Here is a 25,005-nt window from a genome sequence, read left to right on the forward strand (position 1 = left end):
AGGGGAGCGGGGCCGGGCCGGGGCCGGGGGCGGGGGGTGCGCTGAGTGCGCTGGGTCTCAGCCCGCCCCTTCCCCGCCTGCCGCCGAGCTCCGCGCTCCGCCATGGGCGCCGCGGGGCCGCTCCGCGCCCCGCTGCTGCTGCTGCTGCTGCTGCTGCTGCTGCTGCTGCTGCTGCTGCCGGGCTCGGCCCCGACCCCCGGCTCGGCCCGCCCGGACGCCTGGGCCCCGCCACCGCCGCGGCTGGTGCTGGCGCTGCTGGCCCGCAACGCGCAGCACTCGCTGCCCCACTGCCTGGGCGCCCTGGAGCGCATGGACTTCCCCGCCGCCAGCACCGCGCTCTGGTAGGGGCCGGGCACGGGGACCCCCGGGGGACACGGGGACCCCTAGGGCCATGGGCAGCCTCAGAGGAGCCCCGGGGATGGCGGGGGAATGGGGAGGCTTGGAGGTAACAGGGACTGTCGGAGGGCTGGGGCGGCACTGGGGACCCTGGGGACACTCTCAGGGGAAGGGGGCTCTGGGGTAATGGGGAGCCTGTAGGCACGGGCGTCCCAAAGGGACCATGGCGGGCAAGGGAGACCGTGGGGGTAGCAGGGACCATAGGGAATCCTTTGGGCAATGGGGACCTGGGGGGTTGGGAGGGGGAACAGGGACCCTGGGGGGAAGTAGGGACCCCTGTGGGTGACGGGGACCCTGTGGGGAGCAGGGGCCCTGTGGGGAGGTGGCGCCAGGGGCTGTCACATGCCAGACTCAGGATAGCCCAGCACAGGGGTGGGGGCTGTGGGGAGAGGGGAGCCGGGGGTCTGCCCCATGGCAGAGGCGGTGCTGGGGCGCTGCCCCCCGGCCACGGAGGCAGGAAGCCCCCCTGCCCTTCCCCTTCCGGAGCCGTGGGGCCAGCGAGGGGACGAGAGCGCGGGGGGCACTGCAAGGTGCCCCCAGGGCTTGGCCCTGTCCCCCCAAGAGCCCCCCCCAAACCCTTTCCCAGGCTGGGGGCGGGCAGGGGGGCAGGTCCCCCTACCCCTGCGCTCAGCCCGTCCTTGCAGCCGCCATCCCCCCTCGCCTGAGCTCATCGGAAACTTCCTCCCGCCGCGTGTGGGGGCGCGAGACGGGGGCTGCCTGGGGAGGGGGGTCCCGGCGGGAAGGGGTGAAGGATGAAGGAGGGGTGGCTGGGGCCCCCCGCAGCCTCCGCCGTGGCCGGCGCTTTTTCAAGAGCATCTGATCTCCCTGCCCTCCGCGCGCGGCTCCCTGGTGCTGCCGAGCCCTGCGCCGGAGCGGGATGCGCGAGACGGCGGCCCCGGCTCTGCCGCTGCCCTTGGGGTTCCCCCCTGCGGCTCCGGCCACAGGGGACCCCGGAGCCCAGTCTGCTGCAGAGCTGGTACCGCTGGGGTCCCCTCGCTGGGGACGCGGGGGTGGCCCCCAGCACAACGTGGGCTTCGCTCCGGGCTCGGCGCGGTTGGAGCCTCCTGCTGAGCAGCTCCTGGGCAAGCAGGACTGGAGCCGGTTGGTGCAAGGGGGTGAGGGGACACCGGGAGAGTGCCGGGCAAAGCTCAGCGGGAGCTAATTGCAGCCTGTGACAAGGACGGGCCCAGGAGAGCTGCGCGCCGGTGGCCCCAGCCGGCCGGCCCTGTCCGGGACTGCGGCCGGCAAGGCAGCAATTTGGAAGCAATTTCCCCTGTGTGTGCCGTCCCTTGCAAGCGCCGTTGTGATTACTTCAAATTACACGTTAATTTTCCGTCGTTCGCTGGTGTCAGCGTCTGGGCTGTGGGAGCGGTTGTAGTGCTGGGAAGAGGGACTTGGGTACAGGGGCCTTTGAATCCCCTCGGATGGAGGGGAGCCGGCTGGGGCCAGGGTGCCGGGGTTGAGCTGACGCCCCTGCCCCTTCCCAGGTGCGTGACGGACCACAACTCGGACAACACCACGGGGATGCTGCACGAGTGGCTGGCGGCCGTGGGCAAGGACTATCACTCGGTGCACTGGCGGGCGGAGGAGGAGCCCAGGTGAGGCTGCCGGACCCCATCCTGCTCCCTGCACCCAGAGGCTGCCAGACCACAGCACCTCCAGCCTCTCCCCATGCCGTTTCCTTACGTTGGGGCGCTTGGCCCCACAAAGCTTTCGTAGAAGATGCTCCGTTGTCCTCCTGTAGCTCGGGGTAGTTCTGGCCTACGTTAGGCCGGGCTCCAGGCACGGGTTCGCTGGCATTGGAAATCGCTTTGCCCTTGGCATGGCGCGGTCTGTCCCGCCGGCACGGTGCTCCCCGGAGCCGCCGGCACCGTACGGATCGCGTGCCGGGGCAGGAGGCCCCAGCCCTACGCACAGACAGCGAGGGCTTGTTTCCACCGGCCCCTCCGCCTGGAATGCATTTGCCGGGAAGCCAACCCAGCATAAAAGCGCCCTGGGCTCGTGTCTCCCCCCATCTCCCTGCCCAGGAGCCCACACCGCCCGTGGGGACGGGCAGGGGGCCGGGACAGGGCACCCACCCAATCCCTCCTCTCCCGAGCGCGGCCGCTGCCAGGAGCAGCCTGCAGCGGAGCAGATGCTGCGCCGGGCCGGGCTGACTCAGCCAGCCGGCACGCGGGACGCGCCGAGTTCAGCCGTTCCCAGCGACCGCCGTTAACCCCTGCTTTGCCCGGCGCAGCTCCTACCCTGACGAGCTCGGGCCCAAGCACTGGAGCGACCAACGCTACGAAAACCTCATGCGGCTCAAGCAGGAGGCTCTGACCTTTGCCCGGGAGCAGCGGGCTGATTACATCCTGGTGAGGAAACCGGGAATGGGGCGAGCAGACCCAGACACCCCCCATCCAGAGCCATCTGGGCCCTCCCAGCTCCAGGGCAAATGCATCGTGTAGGAGGTGGGAGCTGTGGCTGGGGGTGGCATATCTGGAGCTCCAGCATGTGTGTCCTGCCCCCAGTTTGTGGACACGGACAGCATCCTGACCAACAACCAGACCCTCAAGTTCCTCATGGCACAGAACAAGTCGGTGGTCGCCCCCATGCTGGACTCCCAGACCTACTACTCCAACTTCTGGTGTGGGATAACGCCCCAGGTACGACATGGGTGCCGGGCTCTGTGCGGGGCTGCTGCTGGCCCAGAGAGCCCTGCTGGTGTTTGTCCCGGCCCCGTGCTGCTCCATGTCCTCGGGAACGACATCTCTGCAGCTCCTCTTGCTGCCGCGTGCGGAAGCAGCCCATGGGATGGTCAAGGCACCACGCTGGTGTGTCTCGTAGGGCTACTACCGCCGCACAGCCGACTACTTCCCCACGAAGAACCGGCAGCGCGTAGGCTGCTTCGCTGTCCCCATGGTTTACGCCACGTTCCTGATCGACCTGCGGAAGGAGGAAACGTCCCAGCTGGCCTTCTACCCTCCCCACCCCAACTACACGTGGTCCTTTGATGATATCATCGTCTTCGCCTACTCGTGCCAGGCTGCTGGTGAGGGGCCGGTGTCCCGGGGAGGGCAGTGGCACTGGCTGGGCAGTGGGGCTGGTGGCCCCAGCTGCTCACGCACCCTGTCCGACAGGCGTGGAGGTCCACGTGTGCAACCAGCAGCGCTTCGGCTACATCAACGTCCCCGTGAAGGCCCACCAGACGCTGGAGGACGAGCGTGTCAACTTTGTGCATCTCACGCTGGAAGCCATGGGTGAGCGCCAGTGGGGGAGGGAATTCCTGGGGATGTCCCCTTGCCCCGAGCTGGGGTTTGTCCCCATGGCACCGCAGCAGCCCTGCTGTCTGCCCACGCCGCGTGGGGTCCCTGGCTCTGCCGGCTCAGGGGCGCTCCTGGCTGGCGTGGGTCTTCCTGGCTGTGTGGAGGCCGTGGCTGCGGCTCCCTCCAGCTCCATGTCCCGTCTCCCTGCAGTGGACGGCCCCCCGATGCAGCGCTCCAGCCACATTTCCCTCCCACCCAAGCCGCTCACCAAGATGGGCTTCGACGAGGTCAGTGCCCGAGGGACCCCCACGTCCCCCCCAGCATCTGCGTCTGCATCCATCCCTCCTCCTGCTCCTCGGCCAGGTGTCCTGCTGCTGAGCATCTCCCCACCGAGCATGGCAGCATGGTTGTCCCCGGCACCCCTTGTCCACCCCGGGCTGCCTTGCTCCCCCTTGGCAGGACTCTCCGCTCCCTCCCTAGATTTTCCTCATCAACCTGGTGCGGAGGCCGGACCGGCGCCAGCGGATGCTGGCCTCCCTGCAGGAGCTGGAGATCGCCCCGCGGGTGGTGGATGCCGTGGACGGCAGGTGACCACGCTGGGGTGGGGACACCACGTCCTTGTGCCGGGGGGCACTGCTGGCCGAGGGCTCGAGCCCTGGCTCTGGTGCCATCCCAGGAGGCAGTTACGGGGCGCACGGGTGGTGTCGCCGACACGGCCCCTCTCCTCGCAGCACCCTCAACAGCAGCGCCATCAAGGTGCTGGGCATCGACCTCCTGCCGGGCTACTACGACCCCTTCTCCGGGCGCACGCTCACCAAGGGCGAGGTGGGCTGCTTCCTCAGCCATTACCACGTCTGGAAGGAGGTACGGGGGCTCCACGGGAGCGGCGGGGCTGGAACGGGCCGCCGAGGCCCACGCGCCCCTGCCCTCCCCACAGATCGCGGCCGGGGGGCTGCAGCGCGCCGTGGTCTTCGAGGACGACGTGCGCTTCGAGGTGTCCTTCCCGGAGCGGCTGCGGCAGCTCATGGAGGAGCTGGAGCAGGCACAGCGGGACTGGGACCTCATGTAGGTGTGGGGCAGCATTGGGGGCCATAGGGGGACCCATTACCGGCCCTCACGGCGCTGCCCCCCGCAGCTACCTGGGCCGCAAGCAGGTGAATGCCGAGGACGAGGTGCCCGTGGAGGGCGTGCAGAACCTGGTGGTGGCCAGTTACTCCTACTGGACGCTGGCCTACGCCATCTCCCAGCGAGGCGCCCGCAAGCTGCTGGCTGCCGAGCCCCTGTCCAAGATGCTGCCGGTGGACGAGTTCCTGCCCATCATGTACGACAAGCACCCCAAGTAAGGAGCGCGAGCAGGGCCCGCGGCGGCCGAGGGACGCGTGTTTCTTCTCCAGCGCTGCCCGCTCCCCCTGCCCCGTCCTTCCCGGTGTTACTCATGCCGAAGGAAAACATCTGCGTGCATGAGCTCATTCCCCCCTGGATGCACTTGGCTGCCGGCCGCTGGAAAATGGCCCTGTGCCGGCGCGGGACGGGAGGGGGAACAACGATGCAGATGGAGCCGGGGATCTCAGCCCCACGGCTCAGGGGGAGCAGCGCCCCAGGACCCCCCGAGTCTGGTGTGTCCCCTGCCAAGGGGGCGTCTCTGCCCCGCGGTTGGCATCTTCGTCCCCGTATGGAGCAGGGTGCTGCTCCCCAGCCAGCCGCGTCCCGCCGGGCACGGAGAGGGTAACGAGCGGGGAGCTCGGCCCCTGGCTGCGCCTGGCCAGGCCCGGCCGGGGCAGCAGCGCCTTCGAGGGCGGCCGGCCCCAGCGCGACGCGTTGGCCGCCGTTTGAGACGTTCGCTCAGAGGCAGGGAGGAGGCCGCGCCGCCGGGCACGCGGCCTTACCCGGGACCCCGTCTCCGTCGTGGTGGTGAGCGTCTTCCCCGCCATCGCCTGCCCCAGGGGGTGGCTTGCCCAGCCCCAGGGGGTCAGTGCTCCTTTCTGAGCCCTTTTTCTCCCCACGGAGCCGCGCTCTGCGTTGGGGTTTGCTCTCCTGGGCGTGCTCTGCCTTCCGCAGTGAGGACTACAAGCGGCACTTTGCCCCGCGGGACCTGCTGGTGTATTCGGCTCACCCCCTCCTGGTGTATCCCACCCACTACGCCGGGGACACCAACTGGCTGAGCGACACGGAGACTTCCACCATCTGGGACGATGACTCCAAGAAAACTGGCTGGAACGGCTCGCAGAAGACCCTGAAGGACCCGCGGGGCGGCGTGGGCCACTCGCTCCGCTCGGCCGCCCGTGACGAGCTCTGATGGTGAGCGAGGCTGCCGGGAGCGGCCGTGGGACACGTGTCTGATCCCTTTGTCCTCACTGCTGGCTCCTGAGGAGCTGGGGAGGAGACGGGCGGGAGTTGAGAAGCCAGAAAGCACCTCCCTGTGTGCGCCGTGTTTGGAGGCATCTCAGCCTCCGGGTTTTTTCATTCTGAGTGGGGCTAGAGGGGACAGGAGACCATGTTCCTGCTCTTCCCATCTCCGTGCCTTTCCCAGCACATCCATCAAGCAAGGAAGGGTTAAAATTCCTTCACCTTCTGCAGAAGTCACCTTAGTCTGAAGAGTGCTGGGGCCTCTTGTAGGGACATGTTTCACCCCGAAGGTCCTTGTCCTTGTTGTCTCTCCCACACATATTGAAATGGGTGCCCCTGCCCTGCATCTGGGGCCCTGTTTCCCAGGAGAGATTTTGCAGGGTGAGGAGCATCCCGACATCAGCATTTTCTGCGGCCAAAGGCAGCGCTGCCATGGTTAACACCGGGTCAGACTTTCCTCGACACGGTCTGGGGTTGCTCGTGCTGGCAGCACCGGTAGCAACGCCGGGAGCAGCCAGACCGGGGAGCCTGGGACACGATCCCCCCTTGGCCTCCGCTCCAGGCGCGGACACGGTGGAGGACGGGGACAAGCTGGGGGTTAACAAGCCGGCAGAGCCCCGTTCACGCCTGCCCTGGTGGTTCCTTCCCAGGGTCGGGGCCGCCAAGGCCCGCGCGGAGGCAGAGCTGGGGCGGTGGATGCTGCGGCATCCAGGGAGTTTGTTTTTCTTCACACTCGGCCGTGTGAAGTGACCCTGGCTGCCCGGCTGGCGGAAGAGCCAAAGAGTGGGAAGGTGGGAAGAGCTTCCAGTGTTTTGGACTCAGCAGGCGCTTGCCTGCAGTGGGTTGCTGGCACCGAGTGCTGCAGTGGCTCTGTACTTGAAGGCAAGGCTGGTGGGGGTGGCAGGGGTCCCTTGTCCCCCTGCAACCAGCCTGGCTTTGACCACTATCACGGGGCTTTCCCTTTCTTCCTAGGAATATGGTGCTATGACCAAGGTGGGAGCGTCGGGGGCCGCTGCCCCGTGGCTGGTTCTGCCTGTTTGTGGTTGAGAGACACAGTCATCCTGGCTGGACTACCATGGTCCTTCAAACTTGCACATGGCCGGCCTCAAAACAGGATTTGTCCCAAGGGCAAAACCCCAGAGCTCTTCCCATGCTTGACAAAGGGACCTGTGGACCACAAAGCTCCATCCCTCCTGGGGACATATTTTCCTGGGAGAGCAGGAGAGTCCGGAGCAACAAGAAACTCCACCATCTCCTGCCCGTCTGGATTTTGGGGTTGTTTTCCCGAGAACTGGCTGCTGGTCGAGCCTGGGTGCGGGCTGTGTGTTACTGTTTTGTTACTCCTTGGACGTTGCATGTGGATCTGCAGGTGCTGGAGAAAGGAGGGATGCTCATTAGGTGGTGAGCTTTGTCCCTTGCCACCATCCGGGTTCATCCCTTGCCAGTGTCACCCTGGGGCTGAAACCCAGGGAGGATTAAACCAGACTTTTTTCCAAGCGGTTGTGCCTGGGGATTGGCTGCGCTGAGCAGTGTTGTCCCATGTGCCGTTCCCTGGTGAGGGCCTGGTGGTCCCTCAGTGTGTGATGGTCCCCTTGGGAGCAAAACCCATTGAGAGCGAAAGGAAGGAGGAAAGCGGGAGGGAGAAGGAGGAAGGAGTTCCCATGGCTCCATATCTCTGCCTCCCTCATGCTCCCAGGGCTGGGGACAAGAGCGGGATGCGCTGGGGTGATTTGCACTGCCCTAGTGAGGGCAGCTGATCCTATGGGGCTGGTGCTGCAGGAGGGGGAAGAGAAACCTCTAAGCGATAGGGATGGTGGTGGGAAAACATCCCCTGTCCTTGCAGAGATGTAGCAGGAGGGCGCAGGGACAACCCCGGTTTTGGATTAGCACTTCCTGCTCCGCGGCCCTCGTGGAGGGATTGTCTGAACAGCTCCGAGGGGCTGGGGCGTTGCGTTGCCGGGGCCGGAGCGCTGGGGCCGTCGCCGCGGTACATGGAGCCAGGGGAGCTCCTGGCAGCCGTCCCCACCGCGAGGAGCCCCGGGCTCAAGGAGAGCCGGGCGGGCAGGACGGGGCCGGCACACAGTCCCCCTTGACCGTGTCCCCTCTCGGGGCCCCGCGCGCGCGGGCGGCAGGGCCTGGCCATGGCGGGCGGGCAGACGGTGCCGCTGGAGAACGTGGAGCGGGCGCTGGAGGAGCAGCGGCAGGCGGAGGCGGCGCTGCTGGCGGCGCTGTGCCGGCGCGAGGACAGCATCGCCGCGCTGTGCGACCGCGAGCCGCTGCCGCAGGACCCCTGCCAGGCCTTCGAGGAGGCGCTGGAGGCGCAGCTCGCCGAGGCCTACCGCGTCTGCCAGGAGATCCAGGACAAGCTCACGGCGGAGAAATCGCTGCTAAGTAACGTGCGGGGGGCCCTTGGGGCCGCCCTTCCCTTGTGCCCTCCCTGGCTCCTCATTGCTCCGTGTGGAGCTGAATGTCCCCCTGTCCTTGGCCCGTGTGGGCTTAGCTCAGGGTGGGATTTGGCTGAAAACCAAGGGTTGCCTGGGATGGAGGAGCAGTTTCCTCAGAAACGAGGCACCCAGCCCTTGTCCAGGGGGAGATCTGAGCTCCCCGGCAGGGTCCTAGCGCCACCTCCTCTTGCCACCCCTGCCTGGCGCATCAGACCGGCTGCTGGGTGGGTGCCAAGGGCACCCTGATTGCCACCAGCCCCAGGGTGGGCGCAGCGTCCCGGCTCGCTGTGAGCGTTGTCACTGCTGTGCTTGCTGGGACCCTGTGGCAGCCCTGGCCGAGAGACCCCTCGGGTCTCCTTGGCAGGTGAGCAGGTGGAAGAGCTCAAGCTGCAGAACGAAGAGCTCCAGGCCAAAATCGCATTGTTGAACGAGCAACTGAAAAAGGAAGAGGAGAAGCACGAGGCCATAGTGAAGAGCCTGGAGCAGAAGGCAATGGTGGACAAGGAGAGGTCTGTCTGGGGATGAGAGGCATCCCCAAGCCTTGCTCCTGTTCCTGTCACTTTGCCGTGCCTTGGTTTCCCTGCAGCTGGGATCAGGGCTGGAAGAGGGGTGACACGGAGGTGCTCGGGAAAGTGCTGTGAGGGACGCGGTGGGCCCCATCCTGCAGGGTGGTGGGTACTCGTGGGGATAGCTGCAGCCTTAGCCCTGCAGGGTTTGGCTGCTGCCTTCACCCATGGTTTGGGGGCTGTGTCCCCTTCTCTGTGCAGCCTGATGAAGGAGATGGAGCAGCGAGTGGAAGCTTTGGCAACTGAGACGCACAGGAGGATGTCTGAGACCACCCAACAGGTCATCCAGGAGAACGTGGCCCTCAGGGCGCAGCTGGGCAGGTTGCACAGCTACAACAGGGACCTCCTGAAGGATAACGAACAGCTCCAGGCCACCACACGCGACTTGAAGATCCAAGTGGATCTCCTGGAGGACAGGGAGAAGGAGATGGCCAAGCGCTTGGTCTGCAACCGCAAGGTCCCAGCCCACATCCCAGGCAGGGGTGGCAGGGGAGCAAAAGGGCTGGCATGGCCGGGCACAACCCCCTCCACGGGGAGCCGGTGTAGGGTGCAAGGAGCACCGGGGCAGTTTTGCAGTGCTGAGACAGAGCACGTGGGAGGGGAAGAGACTGTAAGCAAGGGTGGCATGGCACCATGGGGACGTGATGGGACACTGAGGACATCTCTCCTCTGCCTCTCTGCCTGCCTCCTGGCTGCAGATGATCTCGACGCTCACCACGTTATGTGAGATGCTGCAGGGACTGGGGGACGAGATGGAGTGGAAGAAGGTGCAGAGCCAGCTGGAGCAGCTGAAGGAAGCGGCCGCGCTGCTGCGGTACGGGAGAGCCAGCAAGGCGCTCGCTCCCTTCTCGCCCGCTGGGACGTGGGTGCGAGGCTGCTCGCTCCGTGGGGCTGGCCCCAGCAGATCCCACAGGCTACGTAGCCTGGACAGGAGCTACCAAGTAGAGGCCAGGGCCTTTGGGAAGCAGCCCTGGTGGAGGGGAAAAAAAAAATGTGCCTTGGGCTGTCCAGTCTGGCATGAGACCTACAGCAGGTCTTGCCAGGAGGAGCCAGAATTTCCCCCATTATTGAAAACTCCAGTGTTTTGGAGGGAAGAAAAAAAAATCCAACTCTAAAACTGTGAGGGCTGCCCTGAAACTTCGCGGCCAACTGCTTCAGCTCTGTGAGAGCAGACCTCATGTGTTGGTGAGGTATAAAATTCCAGGCAGCTCTTGATTTCCACTGTTTTTCCATGAAGCTAAAGTGGTTTTGGAGCCTACAGAAGCCAGATGACAAGAGAGACACAGTACTCAAAAGGGACCCCATCCCTCCACATTTTTGCTAAAGCCCTTGAGATCAGCATTTTACTGGGAGAGAAACAGCTCCAAAGAGCTGGAAGGGAGTAAGCAAGGAAGAGGCAGACCTGGGCGTGTGGGGGACACCTCCATGCTACAGCCCACCCTAAAGCTATGTGGGACACGGGATGCTCATGTCTCCCTTGCTCCAGACCATGTGCCTCTCCCTTCTGCTCCTGCAGCTGCGAGGAGGAGGACTCGCGAGCAACGGTGAGGAAGATGCCACCTGAACAGCAGCACCAGCCCAGGACGAGCAGGGAGAGTATCCTGAGCAAGGGGAGGATCAGCAGCAGGGACCTCAGGGAGGTGAGAGGCTGGGGGCCAAGATGTGATGTTCCCTCCCCAGCTGCACCTGCCCCGCTGGCAGAGCTGTGTCCAACCTTTCATCTCTTCCTTCTCTATGTCAGTGATCCCATCTTCCTAAGCACAATCCCACCAGAACAGTGATTTGGCCTTGTACCCTGCTGAGTTGGAGCCCAAGGGTTGTCACAGGAGGCACCCAGCCCATTCCCTCTTGTTGTTGTGCAGAGGCCATTAGAGAAGACGGGGAAATCCCACTGGGCCAAGCTGCGGAGCAGGCTGCTGACGCAGGAGCTGTCAGAGTCCCCAGCTGCAGGGTTGCTGCTGGCTTCGAAGAAGAGCAAGACCCAGGAACTAGGTGCACCCAAAACGAGGTACACTGCACCCCTCTCACGGACACACACAGCCTCCCTCCTCCGAGCATCTTCGGGGCTGCATTGCCTCCATCTGATCCCTTTCCTGAGCAGCTCTCCCCTCTGGCCTTGCAGCTCCAGCCAGCTGCATTCAGTCTTGTCCTCAAGAGCCTTCCCTGAGCTTTCTAACAAGGTGCCCGTCAAGATGCAGCTACTTGTGTCCCACCTCCGGCCTACGCTGGGTGGTTCTGGACGTTTCTACAGGCTGCCCCTTCTGGAACCGCCTGTGCCCCTGCTGCAGCCTGGCGGTGAGACACCGGACGGGGCTGGGGGAATTGGAGGGGATGCATTTGGGATGCATCTATCTGCTACTTCTGAACTGTTCCTACAGCCCATGATGAGACTGCTAGTCCGTGAGACGGAGAGGACATGGCCCAGAGCTGCAGGCAGGAGCAGCAGTCAGGGATAGTTGGAGTTCAGCCTGCAGCGCAGGGCACAGCACAACGGGACCCAACCGCCAGGAGAAGGAGCAGGGCCGAGCTGGGGCTGGGCGTTTATTTCACATCTGTGTAGAACTGTCTTATAAAGCCATGGTAGAGGTTTGTGTGGGAGAGGAGCCACCTGGATCCATTCAGGTGGACAGTCCCTGTCCAGCCCCAGTCTCTAGTGTCCAGCCAGGACACCTGACACCCCCACTCTGCTCAGCACCACGGTCACCCAAGAGAGTCCAGAGTGTCCAGTCCATCAGCCACGCGAGTCCTCAAGGCCTAGTGTCACCCCCTGTCCCCTGGCTCTCCATGGGGTGCTCTCCTCTGCAGGATGTGCTCCAGCAGGCAAGTGGCTGCCTGGGTCAGGACCTGCTGCAGCATCTCCTGCTCCTTGCTGCTGAACGGGCCCAGGACGTAGCAGGTCACTGTTGTTTTGCCCTCTGGACGGCCAATGCCAACCCTGAGCCGCGTCATCTCCTGTTGAGAAAGGAGCAGCTGGAGGAGCTGCTGCTGGCTGGTCCCTACCAGCAGGCACGTGAAGGGTGCAGACAGCATGGGGATGATGAGCCTGGGTGACAGTGAAGGGGCCTCCCCACCTCCCCATGGGCTTTCAGACCAGATTCCAAAAAACAACAGGACTTTGGGAAGAGGCCTTTTGGGGGGCTCTGCTGGGCCCCAGGCTCCTACCAGGCCAGGCAGATCTGTGGAGCTGATCATTTCCATGTGCTCACCTGGGGCCAAGCCAACACCATTCCCTCCGGGAAGCATGAGCAGAGGGAAGGGGGGATGAGCAAAGGAGTGGAGGGAAGGGGGCTGGGGCTCCTCTAAGGAGCACGGGGCGGGTGGCGAGCCACAAGGCAGCAGCAGGACAGAGCCCCTTCCCCAGGAGCCCACTCACGTCAGACTGCAGAGCGCTGATGCAGGATCGGACCCCGTTGTGTCCCCTGGAGAGAAAGGAAAACACCCAGCGTTAGTCTGTGAGAGATTCCCCCTGGCACGGGATGGTGCTTGGCACTCGGGGTCACCGTGTGTCCCAGGCAGGGGATGCTGCTCCCGTCCCCAGCCTCTGCAGCATGTCTGAGCAAGCTGGGGCTGAGTGCGGCCGGCCCCGGGGGAGCCGGGTTGGGACTGCACGTCCCGGGCGTCCCGGCTCCTGCTGCGGCTGGTGCGCAGGCGCCCGAGGGCCCTGTCCCAGCACCTTCTACACCGCAGCTGTTGAATTCAAGCAATCCCACCGCAACCAGGGTGGGAGCAGATTCCAGCACCGCCAGCTCCCCAGCACACAGCATAAGAGTTCCCAAGTTAAACGTCTCGGGGCTGATTGAGGAGCTGATGCTGAGGTTGGCGGAGCGGAGGCAACGTGCCCTGGGCTGCTATATAAATCTGTGTGGTGCAGCTGGTGGCCTGGATCCAGCCCACAGGCACCTCCAGGAGCCTTCCTGCCTTTTCTCTGCCAGAGCAGGAATTGAGAAGCTGCCCAAACCTCCAGCTGTTACCTCTGTAGCTGGGATCGGGGCCAGGGCTTGGCGCCGAGGCTGCAGGCACTGGCGGTTTGGGGCCAGGAACTGCCTTGGTGCCCACAGCAAGGCCCAAACCAGCTTCACGGACATAACCGGGGGGTCCCACTGCGATGCTGCTACGTCCCTTCCTTCTCCCCCATACCTTGCGCTGCCTCCCAGCTTGATCGCCACCTTCCCCAGGGCCTTGTCCAGGTCGTCATGAACCAGGTAAATGTCCTCCGGGCTCAGGTTGTACAGCTTGGCTTTAGAAACACAAACACGGCCCAAGAAAGTGAGCGGGGAGACAGGTTCCCTGCGGCCCAAACCCACAGCGTGTGGCTGCAGGGCAGGGGGACGCGGCGGAGCCCCCTCCGCTGGCCCCGCTCACCGGCGCTGGCCACGCTGAGCCCGTTGAGGTTCATGAGCCTCCGCGGCTTGAGCAGCACGAGCTCGAGGCCGCGCGTGGCGGCCACGGCCACGTCGGCGCCGCAGCGCCCGTCCGCTCGCCAGCGCTCGGCCACCGCCAGCCGCGCGGCCAGCCGGTCCAGCACGGCCATGCCCACGCTGTGCCGCGTCCCGCGCAGACCGTAGTTGCCCAGCCCCGCCACCTGCCCCGTGCACGGGCCGTCAGCTGGGCCAGGAGCACCCCATGGATCGCTCCATCCGCCCAACCGCTCCATCGCCCCGGTGCTTCCCTGTAGCCCATCCCCTCTGGAGCTGATCCCTCACGTGCTTCCCTAGACCCGCTCTCCCTCAGGCCCTCCAGAAGTCCCGGTGCTCCCCAGACCCTATCCACGCCATAGATGATCTGGTGCTCCCCCAGATCTGCTTCCCATTAGACTGGAGCCCCTCCAGACCAGAACCCCTGGGTGCTTCTCCGTACCTGATCCCTCCATCCCAGATCCCCTGCAGACCTGATCCCCTCCACCCCATATTCCAGGGCTCCTTCTGTCCCAATCCCCCAGACCCCCCAGACCCAATCCCTCCACCCCGATTCCCTGCAGACCCGACGCCCTCCTCCCCAAATCCCAGGCTCCCCCAGCCCCGATCTCTCAATCCCTGATCCCCTCCACCCTGAATCCCAGCCCTGCCCCTCCAGCCCCGCTCCCTCCCGTCCCGATCCCCCCAGCCCCGCTCCCTCCACCCCGATTCCCGCAGACTCGATCCCCCTTCCCGCCAGTCCCAGCCCCGCCCCCAGCCGCGCTCCCCCCGCGCCCCCGCCCCCCCCGCGCGCCCCCGCCCCCCCCGCGCGCGGCCCCACCAGGACGCGCGGCCCCGCCAGCCGCGCCGCCTGCATGCCGCCCCGCCCACCGTTTACGTCACTGCCCTCGCCGCCAATGGCCGTCAGTCGCACCGCCCCCGCGCACCGCCCCGCCCCCCCGCCATCTTTCTTAAGGGCAGAGCCACCATCTTGCTTGAGGGCGGGTGGTTGGGGTTGATTTGTGAGGCGGTTGTGCGATGAGGGCTGTCTCTTCCCCGGTGTCTCGTCCTCTTCCCTGGGTGTCCCCCATCTCCTCTGCAGTGGGGGAGGCCCAGCCGATGGGGCTGTCCCTGTTGAGGTTGTGCTGGCTGCTGTGGCCTTGCTTTACATGGCGCCTTCCCGGGCAGCCCTGCAATGGCAGTGGGCAGATGCACCCAGCTGCCTGCTGCGTGTCTGGGCTTGCAGCAGGGCCCAGTGCGGGGCACCGCGTGGAGCCCTGGCTCTGGTGGGAGGTGGAAATGGGAGCCCGTGGTGCTGCAGCGCCTTGTTGGGGACACCACGGCCCTTCCCTGTCCCTTTGTCCTGGGGTGCTCTCCGGGGATGCCCTCCGTGTTCCTTCCTAGCAACCCCGGGAGGGAGTGCAGGGGTCCCAGGCAGCTGCTCCTGCCGGGGCAGAGCGAGGTGAGACCTCCCTTCCGCAGCCCCGGGGGCTGCTTGGAGCCAGGGTGACACTGGGGGAGTTGGAGGCCCAGGGGTGAGTGGTGGGTGAAGTGGAGGGGGCAAAGGCAGAGGGAGGAATGGGGGTCTGTGGGGCTGGGGACAGCAGCGCTGTCCCCGCAGGTGGCACCGCGATGGACACGGGGAGCCTGTTCGTGACTGCGGTGCCAGAGGAGCAGCTGCAGGAGGGCAGGGAGAGGTCCCTGCGGAGGATCTTTGGGCCCCGGCAGTGTCTGCGCAGCATCGAGGAGCCCCGGGAGGAGCGAGGCCTCCCTGCCATCGTGCGGGACAGGGTGCAGGAGCAGTAAGTGCCCACGTCGCCCTGTTTGTGCCTGTCATGTCCTGCTCTCAACCACCCTTGGCCGGAGTCAGTCCCTGAGGGGACATCAGGGCAGTGGGGCTACGTGGTCCCCTGGCCTCCCCGCAGCCCCTGGGGTCTGGGCTCTGGTTCAGGCCCTGGTGGAGGCTGTGTGACGGTCCCCCAGCCCGGGAGCACGTGGCTGGACCCGACCTGCTCTGTTTTCTCCTCTGCAGCTGGCAGAAAGGGCTGGACTTTTCCTCTTGCGGCCGGTGGGAGGAAGCCATCATCTGCTACTCGAAAGCCATCAGCTTGGATCCGCAAAGGGTAAAGGGTCCCCTCAGGGCTGGGGGAGCTCGAGCAGGACGAGGTCGGGGCCGACCTGCGCTGCGGGTGTCCTGGCGCAGGCAGAGCTCTACCAGCAGCGGGCAGAGGCCTTTCTGCAGCTCTGCGACTTCCAGTCGGCCGTGTTGAACATGAGGAAGGCGCTTGCCCTGGCCCCCACGCAGCACCAGCGCTGCCTGCGGCGCCTGGCCCTGCTCCTTGAGCTGCAGGTGAGACCCCCCCGTCCCATCCCCATGCGTGCGCCCGGCCTGGGGCCGAATCCCGGGGTGTTTTTGCAGGGCCGATGCCTGCTGGAGCAGGAGCTGTACTGCGAGGCGCTGGAGGCCTTCACCAGGGCGGCGGAGCTGCAGCCGCGCTGCAGGGCGCTGCGCCAGGGCAGGTAACGCGGGGCGGCCCCGAGCGCGGCGGCCGCTGCGGCGCCTTCCCTGCAGCTCTGCCCTCCTGCCCTCAGCGTCGCGTGTCTCGCCGCCCTCAACAAGTTCCCGGAGTGTCTGCAGACGCTTAACAGAGACGTGGAGGAAGACGCGAGGAACCCCGACCTCTACGTGCTCCGGGCCTCCTTCTACGAGCGCTTCGGGCAGGTTGTGCCACCTCCCTGCCCGCATGGAAGGGGCTGTGGTGCCCCTTGCGTGGGGACTCTGCCAGGGGTCTCTGGAACAGCCTTGACTGGGTGAAGCTGTTTAGGATTTTGGGAATTAGGGGATGCCTTCGTGCAGGAGCTGTGATGTGCCTGGGAAGCGGGAGGCATGAGAAGACCCTGGTCTGATCCGGGCTCTGTCAGCAATCATGTCCCCTCATGGCCTGTTGGGAGAGGGGGTTCCTGCTCCTCCGAGACTGGAGTTTAGAGTCAGCTCTATTGGAAAGCCCTGGTGGACCTGGGATATGCAGAGCTTAGCACTAGCCCAGTCTGTGCAAGGGACCCCAGGTGGCCTTTTGGTGCTTGGGGACACTCTGGAGCGTGCCAGGCCCTGATGGTGCCGTGTCCTGGGCAGCCGGCCCTGTGTCAGCAGGACATCCAGCGAGCCCTGGAGCTGGAGCCGCAGCATGGAGCTGCCCACGCGCTCAAGCAGAGGCTGCTGAGTCGGGGCCGGGAGGCCAAGGCCGAGGCGGTGAGCAAGGCCCTGTGTGGCGACCTGCGAGGAGCCCTGCTCAAGGTCAGCTTCGCCATCGAGAACGACCCCTCGGCTGCCGACCTCTTCGTCCTGAGGTAGCGGACGTGTTGCTGGGGAGCAACCAGCTGCAACCAGGGCTTCTCAGCACGGCCGCTTTTGTCCCTGTCGCGCAGAGGGACCCTCCTTCGCCGGCTGCAGGAGTTCAGCGCGGCTTGTGAGGACTTGGCCAGGGCCAGGGCGCTGGCGGCCGCGGGCGGCCCCGAGGCCCGCGAGGCCCAGCGGCAGCTGGTGCTCACCCACAACGACTGCGCCGCGCGCTGCTACGCCCTGGGCCTGTTCGAGGAGGCCGTGGGGCTCCTCAGCGAGGCCCTGCGAGACGAGAAGCACGAGGAGGGCCTCTATGTCAACAGAGGAGGTAGGTGGCCGGGCCAGGGCCGAGTGCGTCGGGGCTGTGGGGCTGTGCGGCGCGGAGGGATGGGGCTGGGTGTCGATCAGCAGCACCCGGGGCTTGGGCAGGGAGAGCCTGGGTTCTCCTCGGTGCTGTTCCCAACTCGGGGACATGCCTGTCCCGGGAAAGGTATGAGGAGCAACAGCAGAACTCGCTCGCTTCCAGCCTGGGCCGCGTCTCCTGCCCGTGAGAGCCCTGAGCGCATCTTAACAGCTCCGAAACCTTTGTGGCCAGGCTGGGCTGGGCACCAGGTGCTTCTGTGCAGACAAAACCCACGGCGAAACCCCAGCCGCTCCCACTGACCGAGCTGCCGCTTCCCTGCAGACTGCTTCCTCCGCCTGGGCGAGCTGCCCCTGGCGCTCGCCGATTACGAGCAGGCGCTGGAGCTGAGCCCAGGGGACCGGCGCGTGCGGAGGCGCCTCGCGACGGCGCTGCACGAGCAGGGCCAGCGGGACCTGGCGGCCAGGTGAGCGGGAGGCCGGCGCCCTGCGGCGAGCCGGGCTGCAGCGCCCACCCTCGTGTGCCCTCGCAGGCAGTACCCGCGGGCAGAAGCTGTCTTCTCTGCGGCCATCGAGTGCGAGCCCTGCAAACCCCTGTACTACCTGGGCCGGGCCAGGAGCCGCCTGTGTCAGGGCAGAGTGAGGAACGCCAAGGAGGATGTCGCGCTGAGTCTGTGGCTCGACCCCACTAACAGCGAGGTAGGACCCTGGCGCCGCTTCCCGATGCCCCCCTGGGCTGTGGGCAGCTCTCCTGGCCCTTATCTGTCCGTAAGACACCTTGGGACAAGAGTGACACTTCTGTTCTGCATCACGAGTCAGCAGCTGGGGTCAAAGGTCCTGCCAGGGTACAGGTCCAAGTCAAGCAACTGCATTTGTAGCTTGGGTTTTAATGACATTTCTGCATTAAAGACACTAGGAAGGTGTTTTTCTTCCTGCAGATTGTCACTTTCCTGTTTCTTTGAACTTAACTCAGGGCAGAAACCCTCCAGCAGCTGGCTGTGATAAAGAGAGCATGTCCCCACACTGCTGTCACTGGCTGCAATATTGCTGAGGGCAGCAGCATGGTTTTCCATGCCTGGTTTTGACAAATTTGGTATTTTTTTGCACTGAAACCCAGGCTTCCCCTTCGGGCAGGTCCCGGTGAGGCCGTTGCCGGTGGTGTGAGGCGGGCGATGGCCGCGGAAGCGGCAGCCCAGCGGCTCAGTGCTTAGCACTGCCCATGGAGAAGAGTTTTTCCATGAGCGCAGGCGTGCTGGGAGGAGGTGCAGGTCTCGTCTCGTTGCCACTGCAGGTCCTTTCGCTCGTGCGCTACCTCTTTCCAAGAAAGACAGTCCAAGCTGTGCTTAGAAGTGAGCCCGGGCGCCTCGCTAAGGACACCTTGGACAAAACGCTGCAGGGCCCTGCAGGGCTCCCGGCTCTGGCTGGCGTCACCCGCGGCGGCGGGCGCAGTAGGTGCGTGCTGGCAGGGGGGTCTTGGCCATTAGTTTGTTAATGCAGTGACTCCAAAGCGGGTTGTGAGGGTGAAGGTTTTGTTTATTCTGGAAGCGACATGTTTCTGCTGCCTTCAGAGCCAACAGATGAACTATATTTTCTCGAAATTGCCATTTTTACCCCTTTTTGCTCCTGAACAGTTTGCCAGATCTTCCACCTGTGGCCTTGGAAACTCTTCCCAAGCCAGGCGTCTTGTTCCTACTGAGTCCTTTTTGTATTATGTCCCTCTTTGAGTGCTTGCCCTTTGGCTACAGTGTTATTTCTGCATCGGTACTTGCCCCAGGCCACCAGTCACCCTGGAGGATGACGTGAAGGAAGCGGTGGATGCCAGGGGAGCCACGTGGGACTACGAGCTGTGCGAGGAGCCAGCCACATGCACAGGGACAGCGGCCCGGGTGAGTGAGCTGGCGGGCAGGGAGCTCTGGTGGCAGGAGGGTAGGGGCTGTGGGGACAGCAGGGTGCACTCCTGTGCTGTTTTCATGCCTTGCCTGTGAAGATGGGGGTAAGGCTCTAGGAGGGTCTAGTCCTGCCTGGCATAGCCCGGATTTTCTGGAGAAAGCAAGCTAATTCTGCCCAAAACTGCATTTGCCTGGGGGTTATTCCAGCTCCTCCTGGAAGCCAGTGGTAAATGAACAGCCTTTTGAAGCTGTTGGTTTCTCGTTCCTGGCAGGAGGCTGACATTGCCCACAAACGATCTCAGCCCGTGGGGCTCAGGGCTGCCTTGGCCCCCTGCTCCGAGGTGGCCACTGGCTCGTTGTGAGACGCAGGGCTGTGCCCTGCAGGGAAGAGGGCTCTGGGTGTCGCTGTGGTCGAGACACCAGCGGCTCTCTTGGACCTACAGCAGCTCCTCGGCAGAGCGCAGCTCCCCAGCCTGCTGCAACTTCGCTCCTCCCCGGGGAAAGGGCTTGTTTCTAGTTACTAATTAGAGACCAACTCTCCTCTAAATCCCCAAAGTCCCAGCACGCTGGGCAGCAGTTTCTGGGCAACTGCACGTCTTTGAAGTCCTTCTGCACCAGCTGCAGTCAGTAATCCAAGTCAGTGACTATTCCCCAACCATTTATTTCATAAAGGATTTATTTTAAAATTAGAAACACATCACATTTTTAAAAGAGGCAGGATATTTGAATGTACTGGCTCCCAGGCAGCATTTGGATAGTGACTGACATCGCTGTCCCCTGAGCTCTGGCATCAGCAGGAGGCTGGAATGGTCCCCAGTGCTGGCAGCTCCTTTCAGAGTGGGGTAGAGACCCAGGGCCCAAGAGGAGGAGCTTGGGGACCTTCCTAAATGTGCCTGTTCACCCCTCCACCAGGCAGTTTGGTCCCACAGAGGGATTCATTCCGTTTCCTCTGACCTGTACCGCTGTAACCGTCTGCCTGGGAGGATTAAAACAGGGCACAACGGCCAGCAGTGAGCGCTGCCTGCCCAGTGCTTGACAGTACTGATCGTCTCCATGTCCCCCCAGGTCCACTCGCTGTAAGGGGCACTTCCTAGAAGCCGAATGGATCCAAAGCCTGTGGGGTTGGAGCAGAAGGATGTGGAGAGGCTCAGTAGTCCAGCACTGCAACAATGTCTCAGCCTGCTGGAAAAATCATCGCTGAATAAAAAGAACATTCAAAACTTAACAACACGGCAGTGTCCTCTCGAGGTAGGACTCCAGTTTTTTGGAGGTTGCAGGGGGATCCTTTAGGCTGTACAGGGAAGATGGACAAGGCGACGTTGGGAAGAGCTGGTCCCGGCAGGTCAGATGTTGTTGCCATTTCCCTCCTTACACCCGTATTCTGGTTGAGGCTGTAGCTGGACTTGGCAAGCACCAATTCACAGTGAAATGAAACTGGAAAGAAGTTGCCTTCAAAACTTCCTGAAAAGCACTTTTCACTGCATTTCACTGTATTTTCAGAGGTCTTCATGGGCCAGTGTGTGTTGCAGGTGTTGGAACACCAGCATTTTCACATTGTGCCAAGGAACTGAGGCAGACAGTCACAATAAAATACACATACACACACACAAATATATATATAGCTAAAATGTTGTAGTTTTTTTTTTTTTTAAAAAAGCTTTTTCTGGGCTCAGAATCTTGAGGGATTAGATCTCAATAGCTGCTAGGAGAGGAGAGAGCCACTGATGGCCATCTCTGAGAAGGAACAGGTGACTGTCCCTCACTACTGTCCCTCTTGGTATCTTCCTCCCTTGTCACAGCTTGTCTTGGGTGATGTACTGGGTTGTTCAGTATCCGCCACCACTTGGCCAAGGAATAGATAAAGTGCTTTAAGGCTCATTGCTTGCATTTGTTCCCATAACTGTGTCCTGCAGCTGCCTCCTTGGGGCAGGAGAGTTGAGCAGGGAGAGCACTCATGTTCCTGGGAAGTAACAGGTAGCTCCTTGTGCTTATCCCTCCAGCCCTGGGCTCTGCAACTTGATATACATCCTAAATGGTGTGAAGCTGAGCAGGCTGCAGGTTGTCTCCTGAGCATTATTCACATCTGCTATAGGCTCTACATGCAGCTTCAGAAGAGAGTCCTTGCCAGTGCTAGAAGTAGAAACTAATCCGAGAGGACACTGTTTTGCACCCCGTTGATGAAAAGATTTTCTCTTCCTCTGGGAAGTAGGGAATGCTGTCGGCCACTCCCTGGATGACATCCTGCCGTACCTCCAGGCCTTGCTGGAGGAGTTCATTGGTGACACATTGCTTTACGTGGTGGCGCTTCAGTGGGAGGAAGGGCACAACAAAATCAATGAGATGTTCATTAATGATCCCAGATTTCCAGAATCCACCTGCAAACCAAAGGAACAGAGAAAAGGTTTTACCTTCAGAGAGTTTTTGCAGACCTTGGAATTCAAAGAGCTGCTTTGTGGGAAGCCAGAATACTCAGCTGAAGACAGACCTGCTGCTTGTGTTGTATAAGGCAAGAGCTGTACCCATCTGTTGCTCCCCACTGCAAAACAGATTTGTTGTCCTCCAAGAATGGTGGGTTTTAGCCTGAGCAGACAGGCTTCAAGCTCCCCTCCCTGTGACAGAGAGGGCCTGGATCCTGCCTGGATAAGGGCAGAGCAAGGAGCTCTAGGTAGGCAGTGGGTATTAGTGGTACTTGGTACTTTTTCAGTGAGCATGTAGCCTGCCATCCTCCTGGCTGTGAATGCACCTCCCGTCCCAAGAACTTAGCTAGGTCTGGTGCTGGGAGGCTGGCTTGGGAGTTTGGGCTCTTCCTTCCCTCCACCAGGAAACCTTGAGGTTGTCACAGTTCCCTCTCCTCAACGCCCAGCCCTTTCTCCCTGCTCGGGATGTGCCAGGGATCCCCTGCTTGGGATACTGTGTGGAAGGGACCTGGCTCCCTCTGCTGGGCTCTGCTCCCTGCAGAGAGGAGCTTGTGGGGACACTCACTCTGAGGGTTTTCAAAAACAGCTTTGGAGATGGCCGACTCCATGTCCTGAAGGCTGATCTCCTCACGATCCTTGTGTGCATGCCAGAGATCCAGGGTCATTTTCTTAATCTGTTCTCCTCCTGCATTGCTGCAAAAGAACAAGGTGCTTTTTTGATATATTCAGGAAAACGGTGCTGCAGAACAGAGGCAGCATTTGACTTTCCCAACAGCCATGTGTGCACTCTAGGACCTCGCAGCTGCCTGGCCTAAAGCAACTCCTCTAAAGGCAGCCAAATAACAGGAGCTTTCAGACTCTCTTCCTTGTTTATTTACAGCAAAATAGGGTCTTTGGGCATTTGCAGAGGCTCAAGGCTTGGCAAAGGAGAAGCAAAACAGAAGCATGCACTGAAGTATGCACCAACCTCTGCACAAGTCAGAAGCTTCGTGCTGGGATACCCTGTGATGCTGCTGTGCTGGACACAGAGGGGCTTCTCTTACCTTATGAAAATGAAAATCGCTTTGCGGTAGTTGGTCCCGTAAACAACCCACGAGGGTCCCAGGAAGGGCATGATCACATCGATCAGCCCCGGGTGCATCTTGTCCATCTCGTCAAAGAGAAAAGCAGATCGCCCACAGGTTGTCAAGTTCCCTTGGATCCAGTGCTTCAGGTTCTCCTAGGAAAAATATCCAGCAAAGCATAAGGCACTGATGTACCTGAGGGCGAGGGAGGCTCAAACTACCGCAGAGCAGAAGCTGAGACAGAAGCTCAAGCTGAGCTGATGGTGCTGAAAACAGGAATGGCTGGGAGCAGCTTGTCCCGGCGTAGCACCACCTACTCAGAGCAGGAACAGCCAGGAGTGAGGAGGCCTCCTCTATTTTAGACTTGGCATGGTAACTGTTACCTGCTTTTGAGCCCATTATAGAGCTTTTATTACAGTTTTAAAGCAGTATGAAGGAGGCAGCGAACTAAAGTTGAGTATTGAGACTCCTACAGTTTTACATGTTCTTTTCTCCTTCCCTGTGTATCAGCTCTCAGCTACTGAGTGCTCCAGGGGAGCTTCCTGCCCCTTCCCCTTCTGCTGCACAAACAGCAGCCTCCCCTGAAGTGGAAGAGCTGGGGCTCTGTGGTGGCTGAAGCTACTCCAGTCCAGATGCCAACCTGTGCATAAATATTCACGTTTCCTACAGGCCTCTATCAGTCTTAATTGAAGCACTTTCCTCAGTGTGAGGTTTACTGCACTCAATGTTTTTTTTCCTACAGATTCAGAAGAAAAATAAATTCTCTAAATGCCTAGGAAAAAAAAAAATCTGAGGACACTGATTCCCTACTCTGTTAAGAGTTCATCAGCCAATCTTCATGTTTGGATTTCTGGCCTCTCGCAGGATGGAGATGTGTTGGGAAGGGTCAGGAGTGTGGAGCTAGTACTGGATTTAGGAACCTACTCGCTGTGTGGGGAGGGAATTACAAAGTCTAGTGATGCCCAGGTATTCACAGCTACTGAGCTGTTTGGAAAGCGATAGGAAAACTTTAGATGAAAGCCAGTGCATGAAGCACGCTCATGCATATGTGTGTTCAAAGGGCTGTGTCAATATTTAAAGAGTGGGACCATGATCACAGGGAGGACTGTGGTGGGGAAGGTGGAAGTGATAACTGCGTGCCAGGAGGTATCACGGTTCCTAGTGAATCCTCCAGCCTGTTCACAGAGCCACTCGCTTCCCCGTGTCTGTCTGAGAGAGTAAAACACAGAGCTTTGTTCCTATTGCACTGCAGGAAAGAGGCTTAATGCATCTCCACTGATTGCCAAGGCAGAGACAGCGAAAGAAAATCAAGTAGGACAGAGGCAGCCCTTACCTTGTACTGCTCCAGCTGCTCGTGGTGAGGGAAGTGTGCTAGGGGAGAGAACTGGTGCACGAAGGGGCTCCGCAGCCCGTCGCGGAAGAGGTGGCGGATGAGCATGGAGCTCACGTAGGTTTTGCCGGTCCCCGTGGTGCCGTGGAAGGACAGCACGAGGGGCTTCGTGGGGTTCTGCTGCTCCAGGAACTCCCTCATGGCTTTCATCACCTGCTGCTTCACCAGGGGCTGCCCCACCAGGTTCATGGCCAAATCACACTCCAGGCCTGGAAGAAAGCGGAGATTTAGAACACGCAGATTCAATACCCGTTACCTCGGCCTGTGGCCACGGTGATGGGGCTGTCGCTGGCTCCGAGGGCTTCCTTAGCGCCATCCCTGTGCGCCAGCCTGAGAGCTGCCTCGGGAAGGGGCAGGAAGGGCAACCGGCCCCGGGCGGAGGGCGATCCGCGGGCACCGACCCATGGGGCCCCCGACAGTCACCAAGCCCTTCCGGGACCCTGTCCCGCTCCGGGCCCTGGATCCTTCTCCCGGAACCACCTCCTGCCCCATCCCCGGCAGGGCCGGGAGCTTCCACAGGGCCCCCGAGGAACGGGTCTCCCGCAGAGCCGCCCTGTCCCCCCTCGCGCCTCAGCGGGGACCCCTCCCGGCGCCCCCCTGCTCCCGGGGGCCCCGTCCCCGCCGCTGACCGCGCAGGTCGGGCTCGAAGCCGCACTCGCAGCTGGCGCCGAGGCCGCAGCGCAGCGCGCGCAGGTCCCACGCGGCGGTGGCGGCCGCGAACAGCGCGAGCGCCAGCGCGGCGGCCATGGCGGCGCCGCCCGCACTACAGCTCCCGGCGCGCCCCGCGGCGGCGCGGGGAGGCGGGGCTAAGGCTGCGCCCAATCAGGGCGGGTGGCGTGTGGGGGGCGTGGCTGAGGGGCAGGGGCGTGGCTAAGAAACAAGGACGGTGGTGAGAGACGGGGGCGTGGCCATGGGACAAGGGGCGTGGCTAAGAGGCAAAGGCCGTGGATAAGATGTAGGGGCGTGGCTAAGGGACAGCGGGCGTGGCTAATGGTATGGGGCGTGGCCAGCGCCTTGGGCGTGGCCGGGAGGGCCCCCCCGTTCCCGCCCTCCCCGCAGCGGGGCCCAGGCGGCTGTGGGGACACTCGGGGCTCCGCCCCCGCCCCAGCCCTGGGTGACGAGGGGACCCCATGGGGAGAGGTGGCTCCACCCCC

General features: G+C 62.6%; 4 protein-coding genes across 4 annotated transcripts; 2 read left to right on the forward strand and 2 right to left on the reverse strand.

Annotated features, from left to right (window-relative positions):
- The first annotated feature begins 229 nt into the window (after positions 1 to 229).
- Positions 230 to 5,939, forward strand: CERCAM (cerebral endothelial cell adhesion molecule). The gene is made up of 12 exons (XM_088527953.1): positions 230 to 341; positions 1,884 to 1,994; positions 2,633 to 2,750; positions 2,907 to 3,041; positions 3,223 to 3,427; positions 3,516 to 3,635; positions 3,852 to 3,928; positions 4,122 to 4,228; positions 4,373 to 4,505; positions 4,579 to 4,706; positions 4,777 to 4,980; positions 5,700 to 5,939. The coding sequence occupies exons 1-12, from the start codon at positions 310 to 312 to the stop codon at positions 5,935 to 5,937; spliced, it is 1,608 nt and encodes a 535-aa protein (XP_088384079.1). The 5' UTR covers positions 230 to 309; the 3' UTR covers positions 5,938 to 5,939.
- A 5,818-nt stretch (positions 5,940 to 11,757) lies between these two features.
- On the reverse strand, positions 11,758 to 14,268 carry PTRH1 (peptidyl-tRNA hydrolase 1 homolog). The gene is made up of 5 exons (XM_088528054.1): positions 14,233 to 14,268; positions 13,360 to 13,579; positions 13,135 to 13,234; positions 12,371 to 12,416; positions 11,758 to 11,949 (listed from the first exon to the last, which is right to left on the reverse strand). Exons 1-5 carry the CDS (start codon positions 14,266 to 14,268, stop codon positions 11,758 to 11,760), a joined length of 594 nt encoding a protein of 197 aa, XP_088384180.1.
- A 746-nt stretch (positions 14,269 to 15,014) lies between these two features.
- Positions 15,015 to 18,583, forward strand: TTC16 (tetratricopeptide repeat domain 16). The gene is made up of 10 exons (XM_088528034.1): positions 15,015 to 15,193; positions 15,424 to 15,514; positions 15,595 to 15,741; positions 15,811 to 15,911; positions 15,984 to 16,113; positions 16,525 to 16,739; positions 16,818 to 17,059; positions 17,417 to 17,558; positions 17,625 to 17,790; positions 18,383 to 18,583. The coding sequence occupies exons 1-10, from the start codon at positions 15,024 to 15,026 to the stop codon at positions 18,581 to 18,583; spliced, it is 1,605 nt and encodes a 534-aa protein (XP_088384160.1). The 5' UTR covers positions 15,015 to 15,023.
- A 2,261-nt stretch (positions 18,584 to 20,844) lies between these two features.
- On the reverse strand, positions 20,845 to 24,983 carry TOR2A (torsin family 2 member A). The gene is made up of 6 exons (XM_088528001.1): positions 24,971 to 24,983; positions 24,481 to 24,663; positions 23,795 to 24,060; positions 22,441 to 22,616; positions 21,963 to 22,090; positions 20,845 to 21,355 (listed from the first exon to the last, which is right to left on the reverse strand). Exons 1-6 carry the CDS (start codon positions 24,981 to 24,983, stop codon positions 21,111 to 21,113), a joined length of 1,011 nt encoding a protein of 336 aa, XP_088384127.1. The 3' UTR covers positions 20,845 to 21,110.
- Positions 24,984 to 25,005: the final 22 nt, after the last annotated feature.

The sequence above is a fragment of the Tinamus guttatus genome, unplaced genomic scaffold (assembly GCF_059628265.1).
Source record: "Tinamus guttatus ecotype Peru unplaced genomic scaffold, ASM5962826v1 Tinamus_guttatus_pri_ptg000297l, whole genome shotgun sequence".
In the NCBI taxonomy this organism is placed as follows: domain Eukaryota; kingdom Metazoa; phylum Chordata; class Aves; order Tinamiformes; family Tinamidae; genus Tinamus; species Tinamus guttatus.

Bases quoted from the DNA above. Each gene is read 5' to 3' on its own strand.
- CERCAM (XM_088527953.1), top strand. From the start codon at position 310: ATGGACTTCCCCGCCGCCAGCACCGCGCTCTG. The intron at 3,042-3,222 runs GTACGACATGGG...TGTGTCTCGTAG, and splicing joins GGTGTGGGATAACGCCCCAG to GGCTACTACCGCCGCACAGC. The intron at 4,229-4,372 runs GTGACCACGCTG...CTCTCCTCGCAG, and splicing joins GTGGATGCCGTGGACGGCAG to CACCCTCAACAGCAGCGCCA.
- PTRH1 (XM_088528054.1), bottom strand. From the start codon at position 14,268: ATGCAGGCGGCGCGGCTGGCGGGGCCGCGCGTCCTG. The intron at 12,417-13,134 runs GTATGGGGGAGA...CTTTCTCTCCAG, and splicing joins AAGCTGGGAGGCAGCGCAAG to GGGACACAACGGGGTCCGAT. The intron at 11,950-12,370 runs GTGAGTGGGCTC...CTTTCTCAACAG, and splicing joins TCAGCGCTCTGCAGTCTGAC to GAGATGACGCGGCTCAGGGT.
- TTC16 (XM_088528034.1), top strand. From the start codon at position 15,024: ATGGACACGGGGAGCCTGTTCGTGACTGCGGTGCCAGAGGAGCAGCTG. The intron at 15,912-15,983 runs GTAACGCGGGGC...TCCTGCCCTCAG, and splicing joins AGGGCGCTGCGCCAGGGCAG to CGTCGCGTGTCTCGCCGCCC. The intron at 16,114-16,524 runs GTTGTGCCACCT...TGTCCTGGGCAG, and splicing joins TCTACGAGCGCTTCGGGCAG to CCGGCCCTGTGTCAGCAGGA.
- TOR2A (XM_088528001.1), bottom strand. The intron at 24,061-24,480 runs GTCAGCGGCGGG...GCTTTCTTCCAG, and splicing joins CTTCGAGCCCGACCTGCGCG to GCCTGGAGTGTGATTTGGCC. The intron at 22,091-22,440 runs GTAAGAGAAGCC...GTTCTTTTGCAG, and splicing joins GCGATTTTCATTTTCATAAG to CAATGCAGGAGGAGAACAGA.